This window comes from Perna viridis, chromosome 7 (genome assembly GCF_037379345.1).
Source record: "Perna viridis isolate PV_CMFRI_1.1 ecotype Kerala chromosome 7, ASM3737934v1, whole genome shotgun sequence".
In the NCBI taxonomy this organism is placed as follows: Eukaryota; Metazoa; Mollusca; class Bivalvia; order Mytilida; family Mytilidae; genus Perna; species Perna viridis.
Window position 1 is genome coordinate 49,017,882 of NC_142451.1, and position 22,509 is coordinate 49,040,390.

Consider the following 22,509-nt stretch of genomic DNA (forward strand, 5'->3'; position numbering starts at 1 on the left):
AAAAAGTAGATTTAGTTTTCTTTAAAACTATATCATGTTTTTCGTTTTCTATAAAAAAAAATAAATATACTGGTTTAAATTTTCTACTTCATTTGCGAGCTAAGAAAAGAATTTGAACCAGTCCAATGTATTTCGAATATAAGCAGACAGCAACTTCCGGACGAACTATTTCTCTGTTCAGCTTGCAAGCTATTACGGCAGTCTAAGGATCTGTCGTACACGTTGGTATCACTTACCCAGGATTTGTTTTCAATTTTCAAATTGCAGTGAACTAGTAAATGTAGTTGTGTGATAAGTTTTTAGATAGGCTTGAAATTATCAAAGGCAAGTTTACAGTAAGTGTGATTGAATTAGATTTTAGAAACGAAGTTTCTCAAAATTACATAATAAAAATCATGCTGGGGTCTCACTGATTGCTGGTGACTATTCAAAGAGTTGGTCGTAAATTAAATGTTAGTTTAAAGATCTGTTGTGATAACCCTTACAGTTACAGTAATTTTTTAAATTTTTAATGCAAAGTCCCAAGAACTTGTTTATCAAAATATGTTGTTTTTGGCATAAGTGTTAACCCTCCCGTTTTTTGCAGGAGTCTCCCGTAATATTACATTTTGACACACAAGAAAAAAGTCTCCTGTGCAGGAGGCATCAATCTCCCAGTTTCAAGAATTCCTGTTAAAACCTCCCTTGAATGGGTTGATTGAATTTATCAAATTTTTGTCTGCCATTGATCTTTGCTACTCTTGTTCGCAATCTTTATAACATAACAAAATATGTTGATAGTGTCGTCACGCAAAATCTCCAGCAATTTTATGATGGATTGCAGGAGATCTCCCACAATTAGGTTTGACTAGGTTAACAGGTATGGTTTTGGTAACATAACAATGCTGAGTTGGACCACAGAAGCTTGTTCCCACAATCAAATATGCAGCCCCACTTGTCTAGTATATGACCACAAAAAGGGTTATCCCAGATTTGGGGTGCCTGGCTTCAACTCACTTTTTTCATATCAAATCGAATATCGTGCATTCATCTGTTCTCGATAGTCATGAGTTCTGGACAGTGATGCACATAGGCAGTATGACATAAAACACGAAATCGCACGTCGCCTATTCACAAAGAATTAACACTGAACACTTCCTCGCTTCCTCACTTCCATCGGACTTTGATTTCGCTATGTTGCCTATAAAGGTATGTATAATACCAATAAACTTCAGTACCCCTTTATTTTACTTTTCTCTTGAACCCCAAAAAGTTCATATTTTAAGCACCCTCCTCTCCCAACACACATTTTGAATGTAAACAAATTTTATTGAAAGTGGTAGGTCATATATTCAGCGGTCATGCGCAGTCAAGATATAGGCATGGTTATGTCAGTAAAAAAAATAGTACTGGTCTTATCTTAATATTTCTTACCAGTAAATGTTAGAAACGGTATGACGTTATCAATTTTTTAAAAGATATAGAAGAGCAATAATATGAAAAGCCTATTACTTTTGGGTGATTTATAATGCAAATAACCTTGTATATTTTTGCTTCTATGCTTGGAACACCTTATCACAGCAAATTAAAAAATATAAGATGTGATTAAAATTTTTTTAGCCATATCAAAGTTAATCAATTATAATATTCACTGGAAGTAATATATGGACCCTGAAAATATGAAATATTGATGAAAAGATATTAAATAATTTATTTTCTTTATTTTAACTTTCCAATTATGTATCTCATGTCCTCCATACAGAAAGTCATATTCCTATCGAGAACTGATGACCTAGTACCCATAAAGTCATTAATAGGTCACCTAACTAAAATGTGTTTTTCTCACAATGTAAACATGCAATCTCGCTAATCTGCTGGGAAAATAAAAACAAAGATTAATTCTTACAATGACTTTAAATTGTAATTATTTAACAAGTAGTTCAACAAACTGGTAAACAACATTGTTATGCTATCGAGAACCGATGACACCAGGATTTACATGTACATTGTATCACTATTTATTGCTCAGCATTCAGTGGACAAATGATGAATATATTGAATAAACACAAGTATCACCTTTAAATACTTCTAATTAAATCAACACAATGATTTGAACATTCAAACTCCATATTTCTTCAATGGCTTGGACCGAAAGTGAAACTACTGCGACCTTGACATCCATAGTCAAATGCTTAAGTACCATCTGTGTAAGAATCAGGCAGTAGATGGAACATCATTATTCTCAGCTTAGTCTTTTTTAACTTAAATATATTCAATACATCTAATCATTAAGCATCTGTAACTTAGATATTTTCTGATTGCCTTTCAAGATTTTGAATTTATTTCTGGACATATTTCAAAAACATATACATAAAAAAAATAGCAAAAAGTTTAAGCTTTAGAAATATGTTTAGGATTTTTGACAGACATGAATTTAAAAACAGATATTTGGTGTTCTGCAACTGGACCCCTGTAAAAAAAAAACAACACAAATCATGTAACAGAACAAGTCCGTACCAACCAACCCACTTAAATTAATACATCTGAATTGAAAAAAAAAGAAAGCCTTTCATAACCAAAACTTCTGCTGCATCTTTTTACATGTGTACCACCATCAATTCAAATTTGAAATACTTATGTGGCAAAAAGGCCTTCAAACTTTATAGATGATATACACAAATGTATTTAATAGCCAGTTAGTTGATTTTGCTAATGGATGAATTCTTTAGCAAAATTGGTTTGTCACTGGCCTGTCACTGAGTGGTCTAGTGTTTCAGTCCTTTGTTTGAAAGGTATAATTTGTGAGTTATATCATGCTTCTGTTACAATTTGGCGATCAATATATCACTCTAACCCTCACCACAGTAGTAAAGATTTAGACAACAAGTCCTGCATTGAGCACAAACTGTTGTTGTAAGACTGCAAAAATGTGCAGTTTTATAAAGGTATGATGCTGTTGGCATTGTCTGTAAACACTAGGTATTTGTGCAGTGACTTGAATACAAGTTAGTTGAAAATATAAAATATTATAACAAGTTTCCAAACATCATAAGGAAATTAGGTTTTAATTTTTTGGGGTTATGGCCCCAACCATCTTAAAATTAGGGGTCAAAAACAAGCATTTAAATCATACAACTCCAGTAAAACCATTGCAATGTCTATGGTGTTGTCCCACAATATGTCACAGTGGTCAGACTGGTTTTGATTTAAGGGGTTAAAACTTTAACATTGTAGAAATTAGAGGCCAATAAAGGGGCAAAAAACATACATTTTCCTGATGTCCAGACAATAACTTAACTATTAATGAATGGATTGCTTTGAAAATGTATAACAAGGTGCCATACCAACAAATAAAGGTTGGGATTGATTTTTAAGGGTAAAAACTTGGACTTTTTTAAAATAAGGAGCCATAAAGGAGTCTGAAACAAGTATGTTTCCTTTTGTTTGCTTATTAACTCGAGTAGAATGGATCTCTTATAAACTTTATTACAAGGTGCCATACATGATCCACCAAAGGAAGACTGGTCAAATTCTTATCATGTGTCAAATAAATAATCATAATCAAAATTCAGAGCTGTATAAGGTTAGAATGGTGTTTATATACTTGCCCCAACTGTTCAGGGGTTTGACCTTTGTGGTCATATTAAGCTGGCCCTGTGAGGCATTTTATTTATCTCTATCTGCATATATATTTATTGAACAAACAGCACAATTCTTTTCCTTGTTACGGCTTGTACCTATTAGTCTTTCAAGTATACTAGGAGCATTGTGCTTGAAAGGATCTATGTCAATCATTAACTTAGTTCAGTTTTTCATCATAAAAGGATTCAGTAATGGATATTATAAAATCGGCTCTTGACGAAACTTGATTTGTACAAGATGAATTCATTCATTAGCATACAAATTTCTTCAATATACATGTACTTGTAGATTTTGTATGGTCATCATAAACAGTTGTCATCATGTCACTAATTGTATGTTTAGTGTACAATACAGAAAATATTGTATTCTTTAATATTGTACTGAAAACTCGTATTGGAATTGCTGCATGCGCCATCAAGGACTTTGATTAAACTTCTCTGTATTGTTCAATAAAATGTATTTGAAGTAATCTATTAATATTGACCATTTCTTGTCTGAACAGAATTCAAATTTATTCTAATTTGCTTGCTGTGATATTTTCTGTTTGGTCTTCAAAACCTTGTGTTTTTATTATTTTCACAGAATGCCCAGCACCATATGTAATCGTTTCTTGTTGTTATATGGTTCCCAGACAGGGCAGGCCAAAGCTATATCTGAAGAAATTGCTGAAAAGGCTGAAAAATTTGATCTAAGAGCTGATCTCCATTGTCTTAGCCAAACTGAAAAGAAAGTAAGTGTTATGTCATGTATGTTAGTCTGATAGTTTTTACCTATCATGTAACAGTCTGATAGTTTTTACCTTCCATGTAACAGTCTGATAGTTTTTACCTTCCATGTGACAGTCTGATAGTTTTTACCTTCCATGTAACAGTCTGATAGATTTTGCCTTAAACGTGACAGTCTGATAGATTTTGCCTTACACGTGACAGTCTGATAGATTTTGCCTTACATGTGACAGTCTGATAGTTTTTACCTTCCATGTGACAGTCTGATAGTTTTTACCTTCCATGTGACAGTCTGATAGATTTTGTCTTACATGTGACAGTCTGATAGTTTTTACCTTCCATGTGACAGTCTGATAGTTTTTACCTTCCATGTGACAGTCTGATAGATTTTGCCTTACATGTGACAGTTTGATAGTTTTACCTTACACGTGACAGTCTGATAGATTTTGTCTTACATGTGACAGTTTGATAGTTTTTATCTGACATCTGACAGGTGCATCCTGTAAGTGGACAAAGTTCTAAACTAGAGAGACTTCAATATCAATAGATATGTCACTTATCTTTAGGTTGGGTGCCATATTTGTATATGTTAGGGGTCAAGTTGTCTCTTATTTTGAACTGCCATATTTGCAGAGTAGATCACTTCCCATCAGACTCAAAGTTAAGTTTGTATACATGTAGATCATATTGTTATGATTACTTTGTCTCCTACAAGTACTATATATATATTAAGTATTTTTATAACCTTTTGAACATAATTGAATAATTAAGTAAAATTTTTAAAATTTTCTCGAATTCTTAACCTTTTTTTAGATCAAATGCACCCCATTCTCCATTGCCTGATAGAAATACTTTACATAAGACTAGTGGTGGTTTTGACATTATGTTATTGCTGATTTTTCTCACAGTTACCTCCTATATTTTGTTTTTTATGTAGATTAAACTCTGAACTTAATTTTGCCTGAAACATTATTTTCCAGTTTAACTTAGAGAGGGAGCATTGCGTTGTAATAGTAACATCAACTACAGGTGATGGAGACCCACCAGATACTGCACAGAAGTTTGTCAGAAGATTGAAAAAGAAAACATTACCATCCAACCACTTGGAAAACTTAAATTTTGCTCTTCTTGGTAACCTTTTTAAGTGTTTATATTTTGCCTTAGTGCTCTATGTTAGTTTATTGATATTATTTGTTTAGAAATAGAAATAAGCATAGGACTTATAGCCCATGTCCTGTAAAAATGTTTTCAGTCCTTGTAATCTTAAAGAATCTTGTAACACTATTAAAGGAGGAGAATAAAACAATAATATACATGCATTATATCCTGTCAAATTCAGGTTATTACTTCAATGGCTGTATGAATAAAGTTACGCTGTATGAATAAAGTTACTTTGGAAGTTTGATGCTGGTGACAGTTGTAAGATATAAATATCTGTTCATTTGTGTAATATCTTAATTCCTATTAAATTTTTAATAGTTCAGCATTATCGAGCAACATTTTCATTTCATATAACCTAGCTTTGTATTTTAGACATGTCTCTAACTACAGAACTACTTCAGGGATATCCCAATACACTAAAAGCAGGCATGGCATATACATATGGCCATTTTAATTGATGACATTGACAGTATTGATCTGCATTAAAAAAAAATGTTGATTTCATACTAGAAAAACAATTTCTTCTTTAACTTATTTTTGTTTTCTGGTGTTATTGAATTAAAGTATTTAAAAATTGTTTTCAATTGTTGGTTAAATTATAGGATATGTACAACTTTTGGTCAGTTTGCGCTGAATAAACTGCTTAATTATAGAATCAGAAAATGTTATTATCAGTAACTTCATCAGAGTAAATGTAGTTTAATTACTATTTTGAATTGTGACTTCTTCTTGAACAGGTCTTGGTGATTCTAACTACACTAATTTCTGTAACAATGGTAAACTTGTTGATAAGAGGTTGGAACAGCTTGGTGCCAAAAGATTTTATGATTCAGGTTGGGCTGATGATGCTGTTGGGTAAGACTTGGTAACAGTAAATTGAAGACATTCTGCTATATACATGATACACTGCCCATAGTGTCATGCATGAGAATGTACAACATATGATTATTATATGAATCAAAGAAATGTATGATCAGTGTTCTAGAATTCCCATTTCCCGTCACCTGTGGAAAGTAGCTTTTGACCCAGGGAAAGTTTAATTTCACTGATTTTAGCTTTCATTTGTATTGTGAAAAAGAGATTTGTTTTCTAAAAATAATTCAGGGAGAGTGAAAATTTTCAGAAATCCTACAATACTGATGATTATCATATATGAATCAAGTAACATATGATCCTGATGGTTGTCATATGAATCAAGTAACATATGATCCTGATGGTTGTCATATGAATCAAGTAACATATGATCCTGATGGTTGTCTTATGAATCAAGTAACATATGATCCTGATGGTTGTCATATGAATCAAGTAACATATGATCCTGATGGTTGTCATATGAATCAAGTAACATATGATCCTGATGGTTGTCTTATGAATCAAGTAACATATGATCCTGATGGTTGTCATATGAATCAAGTAACATATATTTATATTATTATTGTATGTGATACTTTAGGTTTTAGGTTTAAGCCTGTAACTCATAATATATTTGAATTCTGAAATTGCTATATACATATGTCATTAGATCTGTTATTTTAAGTCTAATACTATTTTAGTCTTTGCAATATTGAATGGAAGTCTAGATCTGTAATTAAGCAAATTCTGAAAACAGAGCACTTTGTTAGAAGAAATTTTTTTTTTATTTATTGGTTCCTTTCAAATGTACAAATGTCTTAATTTTTGCTTCATAGTCTTGAGATAGCAGTGGAACCTTGGATAGATGGATTATTCCCAGCACTACAGAAGTTTCTCAATGTTAGTGAAAGTCAAAATGTCTCAATGGGTAATTCTGGTGACTGTGGGACTAATGGACATTGTACAAGTTCCATTGAATTGGGTATAAATGGATCGAAGATGTCCCCAGCAGAAAATGGAGATAGTATACAAACTGATACAGATATAACACATACTGTATCAGAAAAATCTGTGATTGAAAGTTCTAATGATCAGAGTAGGTCTAATGGGCTGTCTACTTCTCTGACTAATAACAATGGTGATTCTAATTCAGAGGATTGTACTGTATCAAAAGTTATTGAAGATTCAAAACTAAACTTGTCAAAGAATCTCTCTAATGGATCTCAGTCAAACAATATTCTAGAAGCGAATTCAAGTCAGAATGCAATTCAACCAGATAATACCAAAGAATCAGACACTGAATCGTGTGTACATCAGCCATCTTTGACAGTTTCTGTACCTCCTTTATCAGAGAGTGCATTGTCTTTACCTGTGATGCCTGCTGAATATCTCAAATGTACTTTCTGTGATGAGAAACCAGTGGCAAGTATTGAATTAATACTACAGTTTCTTCCTTCCGTTTTATAAGAAAATTGGTTGAAATATTTTTATACATGTATGACCACTAACTTGTTTTAACTAATGTCATGCCTTACATCATTTACATAAATTCAAGGTCAGTTGGTAACTTAGTAGCTTTGCTGTACATCCAAGTATAGTTACAAGTACCAGCATCATAAGGCCAAATAAAAAATTAAGTGTGTTTCCAGTTTCCCAACCGACCCTATTTTTTAAAGGCGAATTGCCGACTCTAGCATTTTTTTGGCAAAAATCAGAAATTCCAGAGTTACTCGGGTCTCGTTCTGGATCGTGTGGGACTTTGCCAATATTTACTCGAATAATCAAGTCGTTATAATACGTTCCTTACTATTACTCTGTTGGCATTGGAACACATACGCAGAAGGTTACGCCAATGTCGCAATTTGCAATTTTTATATTTTTATTAGATCTGGCGACAAAAGTAGCCTGTTGGCAATTTTCTCTGTGCCTAGGTTTTGTATATTAAGAATACAACCGACAGCAAATTTGACAGCAACAGATATTCTCTCTAATAAAACAATTGTGTTGACACCTGGTCAGAGTTGAATGACCATAACCAATTTACAACTGAAACTAATCAAATGTATTTAGACCAGGTGATCGTGACTCACAATATCATCATGGGAGATGTCAATCAGATGTAAATATATTACTGAGCCAATTAAAACTTATTATCTGGTCAAAGGTAAACACAATCATGACCATGTGCTTGTGGCTACATACAGGCTTCACAGCCCTTTGAAACTATATGATACAATGTACAATCAGAATCAGATTAACCTTATAACAGAATAAATTAAATCCAATTAACAATGATAATCCCATCAGGAAGTGTCTTATACTATACACTTCGAAATGCAAGAATTGATAAAAGAAAATGGATGACATTTGTTTACACTTTTTTTGCGGAAAAATTGGTAAACAAATAGAATAGGGATTCCCAAAATGTAATTAAAGAAATACTGACGGCATTAAGTAATAACGATGCTAAAATCTAGTAGGATTACAAGGGATAACTTAAAAGGAATTTAATTAATGATCCATAGTAGATTGCTAGAAATTTTATCACTTGAAAAAAGGATCCAGTTTGTTGAAAATTTATGGCTAAAAAATCAAATCATAATTTTAGATAAATTTAATTAGACCACAACAGATAAGGGTCATCATGTCCATATGTACATAGTAATATAAAGTCCTTGATAGAAATAAACCACCCGTTTCTGGAGTAGTACTTTATTATTTTGCATATAAAAGTGACTAATGGTTATAGATCCTGACAAAGACTAGAGCTAAAAACTTGCTTTATACATGCATCAAGAGTGAATCTTGGGTACATGTATGACATGAATGAAGGGGTTATTTTGTTGAATTCACAACGATAACTCATCAGTGGACTAACTGTCATATCTTAAAAAATACAATAAATTTTTTTGGCACTCATTTTGGCTCTAATTTTTGAAAATTAGCAGCTGGCAAATTTTCTAGGGCTAGAATTTTGGAAGCCAGAGCACTCCTATGATATCGCCCAACATGGCGGGGTACATGTTTTAGGCCACATCCAATCTACAAGTTACAAGTCTATTGGCATTAAAATTCCTTAAATGTAACCACATGGATAAGAGAAAAGAAATCCTGGTTATAAATGAAAACTGCTGGTTTACACTATGTATCACATACATCACAAATTATATCATATTTCATCTACCCTATTTATGATTTCCAAATTTAAAAATATTGAGTACTTCTTGTATTCAATCATTATTTTGATTATGATCTTCCTACATATTTGATTTAAATGCTGCTGATGAGCAGTTACTCCTTTTAACACATGTACTGCAAATCGAAATTTACAGTGTATAAAATTGGGGGTTTTTTTTGTATTTAGACATACAGTGGCTATTTTTTTATTTAAAAAAGTAGAAAGAAAACCCTATCTATCTACTGTATTTTTTTTTTCAGACTTGAAACAGGAGACACATATTTTTTCGTTTGGCCTAATGCATTTATTAAAAAAAATTAAATGTAGACATCATGTCTGTTAATATATTAATTTTTAATCTCAATAGAATATTTTAGTAAAACCAAAAGAACCAGAGATTTGACCTTTCGTACATGTGATTTCTGTACTGTTTTGTGTAACCAATCATCTATTTAAGATCACAGTAAAATGGCATTTCTTATGGTAACAACCCCTCATCATTGTGTATTACACTAACAACAGACACAAAATAATGCTTAAACTTAAATACCAATTAACCTTGAATCTGTAAGGGGAATAAATGTGCAGTCATAATAAAGTGGATAGCATCATGATAACAACAATACCACTCTGACGTGTAGTTTATTATAACATATAATACATAGTATATTCCAAATGAAACACTGAGCCACATACAGTAAAAAAAAAACATTTGAAATTGAACCAAACTGATCAGTTGGACATTGTTGTGCTAAATGAATGACTTTGACGAAAGCTTGCCAAAAAACAAAAAAAATTTGAGCAAGGAAAATATGCAAATGGGTGAAACCATAATGACCACCCCCTCACAAATGATGCAAATACTCAGAAGAAATTACTTTCATTCTTATTCAATACTTCAACCAAATAAAAATATTATTATAACTTCTGAAGCACTGATACCATTTTTCTAGTACATTTAATACAAGAGGTTAACTGAAATTAAATAACTATGATAATACAACACTTCATACATGTATAATTTTACTAGAAAAAATTTTTGGTCAAATATGGTAATGACATAACTAGAGAAAATCCCAAGATGAAATAATATGAAATGAAGTTTGTTATTCTTATATATCATTTTATTCTTTTTATAAGAAATTAAATGATATTCCACTACAAAATGGCTGCCCTTTGCCATCTGCTGCTAGCCAAGTTACCATGGCAACAGTAATATCGGCTGAAGTTCTTACCAGAGAGGATGCAGTAAAGAAGACCTTATGTTTGAGACTTGACACACAGGTAATGGTAGATGCATAGGGGTTAAATGGGCAGAACCCCTCTTTTGCTGGAAAATATTTTTTTAATTTCAGGCAAAAATTGGCAAAACTGAGTCTGGAACCCCCTTTTTCAAAATCTCTAGTTCAACCCCTAGATTAAATAATATTATTTTAGGCCATATAAAAAAAATGCCTAGGTTCTCAGGCCACTTTTTCAAAATAATTGATAAGGGAGGGAGGCTTCTTTTTTTTCTTTTTTTTTTTTGAGAAATTTCATTGAATTGAACAATTCTGTAATAGTACAGGATGTTGAGAAGTTAAATAAAATACTCCATGGCATTAAAACTGTACTGGAATATGAGATGTGGCAAGAAATAAGAGACATATCTCTGCTATGAGATAAACTTTCGTTTTTAATTATCAATTTTAAATAACAGCCTCATTCCCATTGTATTTTTTACCTTTCTGTCTAGTGCGCAAATGATTCAGTTAATTAGTTAAAGGTTAATTCTGTATCAGATATAAAAATATCCGGATTTTACTGTAATAAAAAAATCACAGATGTGGGAGGGTTTTTTGAGATGTGATGGGACTTGAGAACCTAGTATATTTTTTTTTAGCCTTATCACTTCAACTGTTAAGAACCATGTCAACAAACAAATCTGATATAGATTGAAAATAAGCAAAAGAACAAGAAAAATGAAGTTGGCATCTTAGTAAATAATGTTTGTAGGTATCAGTGGCATCTTAGTAAATAATGTTTGTAGGTATCAGTGGCATCTTAGTAAGTAATGTTTGTAGGTTTCAGTGGCATCTTAGTAAATAATGTTTGTAGGTATCAGTGGCATCTTAGTAAATAATGTTTGTAGGTATCAGTAGCATCTTAGTAAATAATGTTTGTAGGTATCAGTGGCATCTTAGTAAATAATGTTTGTAGGTATCAGTGGCATCTTAGTAAATAATGTTTGTAGGTATCAGTAGCATCTTAGTAAATAATGTTTGTAGGTATCAGTGGCATCTTAGTAAATGTTTGTAGGTATCAGTGGCTTCTCATTTCTACATCTTTGTAAATGTTTGTAGGTATCAGTGGCTTCTCATTTCTACAAAGGAAAAAAACGAGACATTATGTAAAAGTCTTGGTGTCGGACACATTTAAACACAACATGGAAAAGGTCATACAAACTAAATTTAACAACTCAAATAATTAGAATTAATCATGTTAATTGAGTTTACATAAATCTGTATATAAGTACTTGTGATTGTAAAATTAATAGGATTATGTATCATTGCAGAACAAATTGGGTGACTACCTTCCTGGTGATAGTATATCTATTATAGTACAGAATACTATAGAAGAAGTTGAAGCATTGTTAGAGAGGTTAGTTAATACATTGTAGGTCAGTATTTAATACATATACCATGATCAATTTCATGGAGCAATATGAACAAAAAATTAATATTTATCAGATTGAAGTACATGTATAACTTTAGAGCTACCCATAAATAGAGTCTGTTCCCTGCTGTCCTAATCTCTTAACATTGAGTACTATACAAACAACTTCATCACAAACTACATGTACAGTCAAACCTGCTTTACCGGTCACCTTAAATCACCAGTCACCTTCACTTAACGGTCATTTTAAAACCTGTCCAACTGATTTCTCTATGTATCACCTCCCTAATGCTGCCAAGGGTCACCTATTTTACGGCTGAAATTGTCTTTCTGACTTCTTATACCGGCCATTTTGTAAACATTCAGTTTATCACATAACCCAAAAACAATACTGTGTCACATGATTTAATTATATTTAGTACATGTAAGTATAGATAACAAGGTTGCCAAAGGGATTAAATCAATATTGCAATAAAAACAAAATGGAAAAGATTCTATAGTAGAGGTGTGAAATTTACTCAGAGTTCAGTGATTAAGTTGTAAAAACTTCAGTCTTCAGTTTAATTATGAAAGTTTTAGTTGTGACCAAATGTCTCAGAAACAAAAAATGTTTACATTGATTGAAATAAATGAGGCAATTCAAAAATTAAAAAATGGGAAAAGTGCCTGTGCCGCTGCAAAGGAAATGGGTGTCGGAAAAAACACAAATTACTCAAATTGTCAAAAGAAAAGCAGAAACTATAGAGGACATTGAAAATAACATAGACAGTGAAACAACATAACACAGGAAACGAGGAAATAAACGATTTGTTATTTATTGTCATATATTTTTATCTGAATGATATTTTGAAAAAAATATCCTTTATTGCTGGTATACATGAATCTGGATCTGAAAATTAAAGGTAAATACAAATAATATTATGACAATCACAGATAGTACAATCTAAATGATTATGGGATTATATGCTGACATCAAAGTCTTTCTACATCACAACTTGTAACCTCATTTCGAAGGTCACCTCTGTATAAAGGTTACATTGAGTATTCCCCACAGCTGACTGCTTAATACAGGTTTAACTGTACCTTTGATGAACCCTACATGTCAACTCTGACTGTGTTGTCATTTCAAAAGTTTAAGGAAAATATTTCTGCATTCAAACAGCATGTATTTATTTATCTCCCCATTCAGACTATGTGTAGAGAATCAAACCGACTCTGCCTGCTCCATATCTGTAGTAGAAGGAACAAAGAAGAAGAATGCAGCTGTGCCATCACATATACCCCCACACTGTACCCTCAGACATATATTTACAACATGTTTAGATGTCAGAGAACCTCCAAAGAAAGTAGGTAAAATACAATAGCAGCGCTTTGTTTTTTTTTAAATCAGGACTATCTTGATAATAGGTAAAAATAGGATGTTTTGTCACTGTGAATACATTAATACATGTATCGCTAATTTTAGAATTTTGAAGAGCAAATGGATGTGCCATTCATGTACAGTGTACACCAGGCAGACATAACATCAACTAACATGGTTAAGAACCATGAGCAAGGTCTGTAAAATCATATGTTGGCTGTGAATATGTTAAAAAGATAATTGGAAGCCTGGCATACATTTCAGCTTATAAAATACAGTTTTGATACTGGCATTGCTGCAAAACTCTTTTACCACCACACCCCCCTCCCAAAAAAAAAAAAAAAAGATAAAGCACAGTCCTTACTGTGATATTGTTCTACTATATCCTATGCCACAAAGGTCACACTAGGATTAATTTTGGGGGTTTAGATTGTAAAAAAGAGGGACCAGAAACAAACATTTACCTGAGAAACAGACAATAAGTATCTCTTTGAAATTGTACCACATGGTATCATACCACCAAAAGAAGACTTTTAGAAGGATTTATTTTGGGTTTGTTACTTCACCCATATTAAGAATTAGGGACCAAAATGGTGCCAGAAACAAGCATTTTATTAGTGCCAATAGGAGGACTTGAGTAAAAAAGGAATCAATTTCTTTGAATGAAACTGTACCTCAAGGTGCCATACCCAAAAAGACAGGTTGGGATTGATTTGATGGTCGTGACTGGAATAAAAAAGAAAAAAAGTAGCAACTTCATTTCTAATCAAATTCTTATCCTATGCTAAATCTTTAATCCCAATCAAATATCAAAGCTGATACAAGCTTGAATTGTGTGTACATGCTTGCCCTACCTGTTCAGGGTTTGACCTCTGGCGTAGCATAAAGCAGTATTCTGTGAATCATTTTGTTCACAATGTAACAGCTTATCATGATTGTAGCTAGGATTAGACAAAGGTGGAAATTTCCTGGTGTAATGTATTTGATTTAAAGGTACCAATCCTGTTTTATTCCCTTCTTCAGGCTTTACTGAGAGTTTTTGTACAACACACCACAGATCCAGGAGAGAAGAGGAGACTGCAGGAGCTGTGTAGTAAACAGGGAGCATCAGATTACACTAGCTATATACGACAACCTTCAGTGTCAGTACTGGATGTGTTGAGTAGCTTTCCTTCATGTCATCCTCCTGTGGAATCTTTGTTAGGTAATTTACATGTAACTACAATGTCTTTAAGCTCAATCATAAATTGAACAGTTTGTCAGTTAAAATGGTTAATAGAGAATACCGGTATTTAATTTTTATTATACAACCGCAAAAAATTAGTATTGTGCTGTCATCATTGTCTGTAGACACTTGGTTTTCGTGAGCTGACTGGAGTATTAGTTGGTTGATCTTTATAAAATTCTAGAACAAGGTTCCAAACCACGAAAGTAAGGTTGGTATTGATTTTGGGGGTTATGGCACCAACAGTTTTTGAATTATGGGCCAAAAAGGTGCTAAAACAAGCATTTCATGGAATTTAACTCCAATAAAAGCATAGGAATATCTGTGATGTTGTTCCTTGGAACATTTGTTGCCAGAAATAGGCATTTTGCTGATGTCCAGATAATATCTTGACTATTAGTTAGCGAATCTATACAAGGTACCATACCACAAAAGGAAGACTGAGATTGATTTTTTGGGTTGTGACTTGAAACAAGTAAGAACAAAGGACCACAAAGGGGCCAGAAACAAGTATTTTTATTCTAATTTCTAGATGATAGCTTGTTTATTTCTGGTCTGATTTTGAGAATTTTTATCTCCATCACTATGTGTCTGTTGTCCGTCGTCATCTGTTAAATTTTATCAAACATCCTCTCCTCTGGTACTACTCAGTAGATTGTAACCAAATTTTGCATGAATGTTCTCTAGGGTATTGTTAACAATCCGTTTGTAGGGATTTTTGATCTGGCAAAAAACATGGCCACTGTTAATAAAAATAGACCATAGGGTTTAAATTGTAGAATTGTGCAAATAACTCAAAAACAGTTGGGTTAGCTAAAATCTGGTGGGGTAAAATTGTTTAGCATGATGGGATGGATCTGTTCCAAAATTTTCAGAAAGATCCATTGACGAATGAATGAGTTATAGGTCCTGAAATGGATTTTTTCCCGAAATTTTAATTTTCAACTTTAAAAATAATCTCCTCTAAAACTACTGAAAAGATTGAAACAAACTTCGCATGAATGTTATGTAGAACATGTTTAACAATCTTTGTGTGGGGATTTCTGATCTTGTGAAAAATATGGCCACCGTTACTAAAAATAGACCATTGGGTTCAAATTGAAGAATTATGCAAATAACCCAAAAACGGTTGGGTATAGCTAAAATCTGGCAGGGATTAAAATTGTTCAGCATGACAGGATAACATATATGTATGTGAATGCCGAAATGTTCAGAAAGATCCATTAACAAATGAATGAGTTATGGGTCCTTAAATGGATTTTTCAAAACAAATCTCCCCTTAGACAACTTGTAGGATGTATTGTAACCAAACATTGCATGAATATTAGTTAGGATATCCTTAACAATTTTTATCTGTCAAAAACATGGCCACCACTAATAAGAATTGACGACTTGTTGATATAACTTGAAAACGAAAGGGTTTAGCCTAATTTTCTTAGGGGAAAATCGATCATCTCCAGAGCCTCTAGTTTTCTTAGATTCCTCATGAAAATCCTTGCCTGCATTTTGCAATCAAATTTCGAATATCTTTTACAATTTTATAATTGTAAGGGCCCAAAGGGGCCACACCCCATAAATATTGGGTTTTTTAAATTTTTTTGTGAAATTTTGAAAAAATTTTTATTTGATTTCACTAGAAAATCCCTATCTGCATTTTTCAATCAGATTTCAGATATATTTTACTGCTCTGTAGCTATAAGAGGCCAAAGGGGACCATGCCCATGAAAATGGACTTTTTTACTTTTGGTGCAGTTTTGAAAAAAAAAAAAAAAAATTATTGGATTCCATTTTAAAATCCCAGCCTAAATACAAGAGTTTTAAGAAGTATGCTTACCATATTAGCCCTATCATTTACTGTTTTTGAGATATAAGGTACAAAGTGATCCATGAATGCATCCTGAAACAGACCTTTATACTTAAATTGAATTGCAAAATATTGTGCAATATTGTGTCCATAATGAACTTTAAGTCCCTTTGATTAGTGTGTCAAAACCTAATATAGTGTCCACATTTGCATCAAGTGAACAAAGTTCAACTAGCTGTGGTCATATCATGCTGCACTATGTGAAGCTTTTTATTTTTTTACATGAGAGTATGAAAATATCTCATTTTTATTATGACTTTAATATGTGTCTTTATAAATCTGAAGTTCTCCAGTTAAAACATTAATGCTTTTTCATTGACATGCATTTATTGTCAACAATTCAAGCTGTAAAACTGATAAGTTCTTCCTTTAAATCATTAGAGTAAAAATGTTTTTTTTTTCTTTTTTCAGAACATTTACCGAGGTTACAACCAAGACCTTACTCCATTTGTAGGTAGGTACAGATGTATAGTCTAATATAAGAATAAGTATTGTTCAGCACACAGTATTGTATAAGTGTTGGTCACAGTACATGACTTTGTCTGGTAGACTATTCATTATCAGGCCTCCTTTCACTTAACTATGTTGAAATGTACATCAGAGCACAACTCCTGGTTGTTAGAGGTAATTGGAATAGTTGCCTACTTTTAGCCTATGCTATTGAAGTATTAATCAGAGATTAACCATGCTTGTTGTCCACTGTTGTCTCATTAGAACAGTTTTTACAGGACTTAATTTAGTAGGAAAAAGGTATTTCACAGATCCAAACAACTGATCAAAAATTTATGACGCAGAAAATTTTATGATTACCATGTCATTCCTATTATAAATAATGAAATTTGTTTGATAAATTCTTTGATATTGAGCCCACCTTGGAGTTCCCATCACCAACAGAGTTGTACCAAATATAATTCATTGCTACTTTCAACATAAATTTTAAATTTTGTGACCGGCACATTGATATTTGTGTTGTGACAATTTGGTGAGATAAAGTCGTAGAAATTATTTGACAGTTTGAATTTTTTTACACAGAGAATGCTCAATATACTGTATATCAATGCTATTTATATTAATATTGGAATGAAGAAGGCATATTAATAAATAAAATGGCATGTTAAACTGCTTATTAATTGAATGTTTTAATTGCTTTTCTTCAGTTCACCCCTAGTTGACAGTGGTGTAATTGAGATAGTATTCAACAAAATTAATATACCGAAGGGAGAGGGGAGGACCTACAGTAGAGATGGACTCTGTACAGGCATGCTGGACAAGCTCACCCAAGGGATTCAGGGTGTAACCAGAGATTGTGGAGTTGGAGATGTTGCAGACTACCTTAAGACAGTGGACATCAATTCTCAGTTACAGGTAATTCAATTTTGCAAAATTTATTAAAAGATTTCAAAAGTTCCTATTTTCAGAATTGTGAAAGTTCCTTTGTTTTTGTTTGTTTGTTTTTTTTTTATTTTACAACCCTAGATTCGTGGTCGACGTGGTCTAGGTGCGCTGGACTTGGTGCAGGCAGTGTTGCCATAGATGTCACAGACTATGAGTTCGAGTCACAGGGAGGGAACAACCAAAAATTTGCTTCCAAAATTTGACAGTTCCAGCAGTTTGTCGGGAATTTTTCATCTACGTTATCTTTCCTGTATCAATTTGATCTGATGGAGCCGTGCTGTGAATAGAGTCATTACATTCTGAGACAAATGGATTATCAATACCTTTCAGAATCGGTTTAGATTTTGATTCTAGATATAGCACTTTTTAAGACATGCTGTTGAACACAAATATGTAAACATTGAAAATATAATCGTCTAAATGATATGAATACTGTATAAGAGTAATCAAGGATATTGTATTACATTTCAGATACCTGTATTTAGCAGAACAAATCAACATTTCTATATGTCAGAAGACCTGAGTATACCTATTATCATGGTCGGACCAGGGACAGGTGTGGCTCCGTTTGTAGGATTCTTACGGCACAGAGAAGTATTGAAGTGTGACGTGTCTGACAAAATTAAGTATGGGGAAACTTGGTTGTTTTATGGTTGCAGGCACCAGGACAGAGATTACATTTATAGGTTTGTTCTATTTACATCTATCAATAGAAAATCAACCTTAACTGTCATTTACTGCTTGGTTCTTATCTTAATAGATTTATTTTTTATGTACACATTTATGGACACATACTACTTTTATTAGAAACAAGTTTTCATCTTAGAAAGGTTATATTATATTCAGAGAGAGTGACGAACTATTATATTCAGAGAGAGAGTGACTATTATATTCAGAGAGAGAGAGAGACTAACTATTATATTCAGAGTGAGAGAGTGACTATTATATTCAGAGAGAGAGAGTGACTAACTATTATATTCAGAGAGAGAGAGAGTGACTTTGAGTAGAGTAGTTTAATTGATGTTCTCTGTTACTTTGTTTATGAGTCAGTAGACCGCAATAGATGTTTATGAGTCAGTAGACCTCAGTAGATGTTTATGAGTCAGTAGACCTCAATAGATGTTTATGAAACTTGAATAATAATAACCTGTACATTGGATTTCTCCTGAAGTAGTTATTTTGTATTTATACCCAATAATTGTAAGGGGTATATACTCAGTAGGTCATCTTTTTTTTACTTTCATGCAGTGTTAGATCACTTTATGGTAGTATGTATGTTATCAGAAATGTAGATTTGGTTTTTATGAAAAAATGGTACAAATGTTTAGTGTAACAATGAAATTTCTAGTTTAAAATATGTAATGTATTAATTATAACTGGTGATGAATTGTTTGACCTGTGTTTTAGAAATGAACTGGAAGATTTCCATACTAAAGGAGTGTTGACTAGACTGTGTGTGTGTTTCTCTCGTGATGAACAAGACAATAATGCACCTAAATATGTACAGGATAACATTAGGAAACATGTATCAGAGTTATCTACCTTGATCATGGAGAAGAATGCCATGGTATTTGTTTGTGGTGATGCTAAAAACATGGCCAAGGACATCAATGAAGCTATATTGTCAATCATACAGTCTTACAAAGGTTGGTTAATAAAGATACACTTGTTGAAAATAAGTAAACTCAATAAATACAGAATAGGTGATTTCATGTGCAAATGTATCATTTGCTATTTTTTTTTTTTTTTTTTGTGACCAAAATTTATAGTCTACATATTACTGTCTTAAAATTTATATAAAATATATGAACTCTATTTTAAGTACAACATACTACAACTCAACATTTTTTCATCTCATTGCAGAGACTTTGGGGTTAGGGTATAAAGTCAGGATTTATATATTACCATGACCTTTTGGATGACTTGTTCTGTAATTAATAAAAAAAGAAGGGAAGCAATATGCACTCTGGAACTTATTCTATTTTAACTTCCATTTTAAATATTTCCATGTAACCCAGTCGTGTTATTAATATTTTGTTCCATAACCTCTCACTACTCTTCTTAAGTACATACAGTCTTCATAAACAGGAGTACATTACCACATCTCTATAAACTTCAATAATAGGTTTAGATATATATAAGTTCCTTTATGAATTCTATGATTTTATCTTCGTAACTGAAGTGTTTGTTTTTATAGGATGTTCACTAGAAGAAGCAAGAGCTGAAGTGATGAAGATGAGGCTTCACAAAAGATACTTAGAGGATGTGTGGACTTGACATGGTTATATTTTACATCCAGTCTTTCAACTGATCAATCAGATATCAATCACGAGGCAGCAATAAACCATTTTATTGTATAGCAATATAATTTCTTCATAGAAAGCAATGCAAAGTCAGTGTACAATAAATTTCCATATTGCACTAGTACAAATATGGTTAAAATTTGTGACATTATTGGTGACAAAAGTTCATTTTAAACAAGACTCAATTATATTGCCATACTATAAAAGGGTTATTGCATGAATACTGGGGAATATTATCCCAAGTAGGTTTTATATTGCATGAGTTTATAAGTGCAATAACATTGTATGAGGAATAATATTCCCCTGTATTCATGCAATAACCCTGTAGTATTGATTCAGTTTTGTGGGTTTTAGAGGCTGTCTCATTGGGATAATATTTTGATCTGTAAATCAATTATTTTCAAAATCATGTATTGTTGGGATAGTTGACAAGATGACGAATATTGTGCAAGTTCAAAGAACATTTGTAACTGGGATATCATAATTGAAAATAAATCATTCAAATTGGGAAATTGAACCAACAGCTTCAATGAAAAAAACATCTGCAGAAAATAAAATTTTGTCAAGATTTTTTTTTTATACAATATGTGTGTTACTCACAAGATCGAAAAGAAATAAAGAATGTTCATTGTTGGATAATATTAAAATGATTGTTTTCCATTTTTCTTCATCTTTAGTTTATTGATCAACTGTGGAAGAACATTTAAATGGGGAAACCAGTTTTCATTAAATAAAAATTGTGGTCGTATAATGTTATGGTACAGTCATTATTGTCATCTGTAGACACTTGGTTTTCTTGTGATAATTTGAATATTAGCCAGTTGAACTTATTAAATTTTCAACAAAGTTCAAACCACAAAAGAAAGGTTGATTTTGGGGGTATGACCCAAACCATTTGAATCAAGGGCCAATGAGGGTCCAAAACAGGCATTTCACAGAATTTTAACTATATAACTACGGTAAAAGTATATGGGTGTTTATGATATTGTTCCACAATATTCTATACCACTTACGTCATACTGGGATTGTTTTGGTTTTTAAATGTTTCCGAACAAGGGATCAGAAACAAACATATTTCTGATGTCTATATGGTAATGTGTATAAAAGGGCATTGATCTCTTTAAAATTATACCACCAAGTTCCTTACCCCCAAATGAAGGTTGGTATTGATTCATGAGGTTGTGGATGTAACCATTTCAGAATTTAGGACCAAAAGGGATCATTTTGATTCTGGTCATATTCTTACCCTGTGTCTAATGTCTAAACACATTCTGACTTCAAAGCTATTTCAAGCTTGAATTATGAGTCCATACATACTCTAACTGTTCAGGGGTCGTCCTAGCAGTTGTGTCAAGCTGCTCCTTGCCAATTATTTTTGGTTTATGGATATTTTTCATGGTGTTTTAAATACAAAGATTTTAATTAAGCTGTTGAATAATTCATGGTTATTTAGTATTAGGGGAAACCCAAAGTAAATTTTTGTACTTGCTGCTCCCCCTGAAAGTATCCAGAATTTTCCCTGCACTTCAAACAATGTCTGGGTGATACAAAATGACCGAATCTTCATGGAATGACAACATAATACAAAGAAAGGAACAGAGCACATGATTCAAAGAAAATTGAGCAATATGTTTTCACAAGGAAATTTAAGTCTATAACAAGAAATATGTCACATTGTAAAAATTTATTTATGAAATAACAAGAAAAATGTCACATTGTAAAAATTTATTTATGAACTTTCATGATGATTTATAACACTAACAAGTAAAATAACTACATGAACATTATCAAGTGTAGACCTGTTTCAACCAACATTGAACAAACCTTACTGCTGTCACCAATTTCAAGCACAAAATTACAATTGTGGATACAAAAATAATTACATTGAAAAATCTAACATAGAAGTGGATGAAACCTTTTAATCCACACGGTAAATACTAGTAGATACCAATAGGAGAGCTTGCCAATCTCATTAGTGATGTCATATTCACTATTTTGCATATTGTTAAGTGTCAAATTGGTTGACAAATAAATAAACAATTGACAATTTCATAATTAGAATCCCAATTTTCAAAGCTGTATAACTTAGCTGTATTTTATATCAAATTTTGGTTCTGTAAAATGTTTTATTTTGATAAAATAACTCATGATTTGTATGTGAATTTATAAC

The 22,509-nt window shown here is 32.3% G+C and overlaps 1 protein-coding gene across 4 annotated transcripts; it reads left to right on the top strand.

The window, feature by feature from the left end:
• The first annotated feature begins 115 nt into the window (after positions 1–115).
• LOC148613094 (methionine synthase reductase-like) lies at positions 116–21,001 on the top strand. 4 transcript variants are annotated; one of them, XM_088595124.1, is made up of 14 exons: positions 116–335; positions 4,204–4,351; positions 5,327–5,477; positions 6,245–6,362; positions 7,196–7,781; positions 10,678–10,821; positions 12,092–12,177; positions 13,382–13,538; positions 14,576–14,756; positions 17,053–17,095; positions 17,799–18,006; positions 18,508–18,722; positions 19,444–19,682; positions 20,234–21,001. In XM_088595124.1, exons 2-14 carry the CDS (start codon positions 4,205–4,207, stop codon positions 20,311–20,313), a joined length of 2,355 nt encoding a protein of 784 aa, XP_088451250.1. In that variant the 5' UTR covers positions 116–335; position 4,204; the 3' UTR covers positions 20,314–21,001. The 4 variants fall into 4 exon arrangements, with proteins under 4 accessions (XP_088451250.1, XP_088451251.1, XP_088451254.1 ...); XM_088595125.1 differs by having other exon boundaries at positions 120–324; XM_088595128.1 differs by having other exon boundaries at positions 128–221.
• The last annotated feature ends 1,508 nt before the right edge of the window (positions 21,002–22,509 follow it).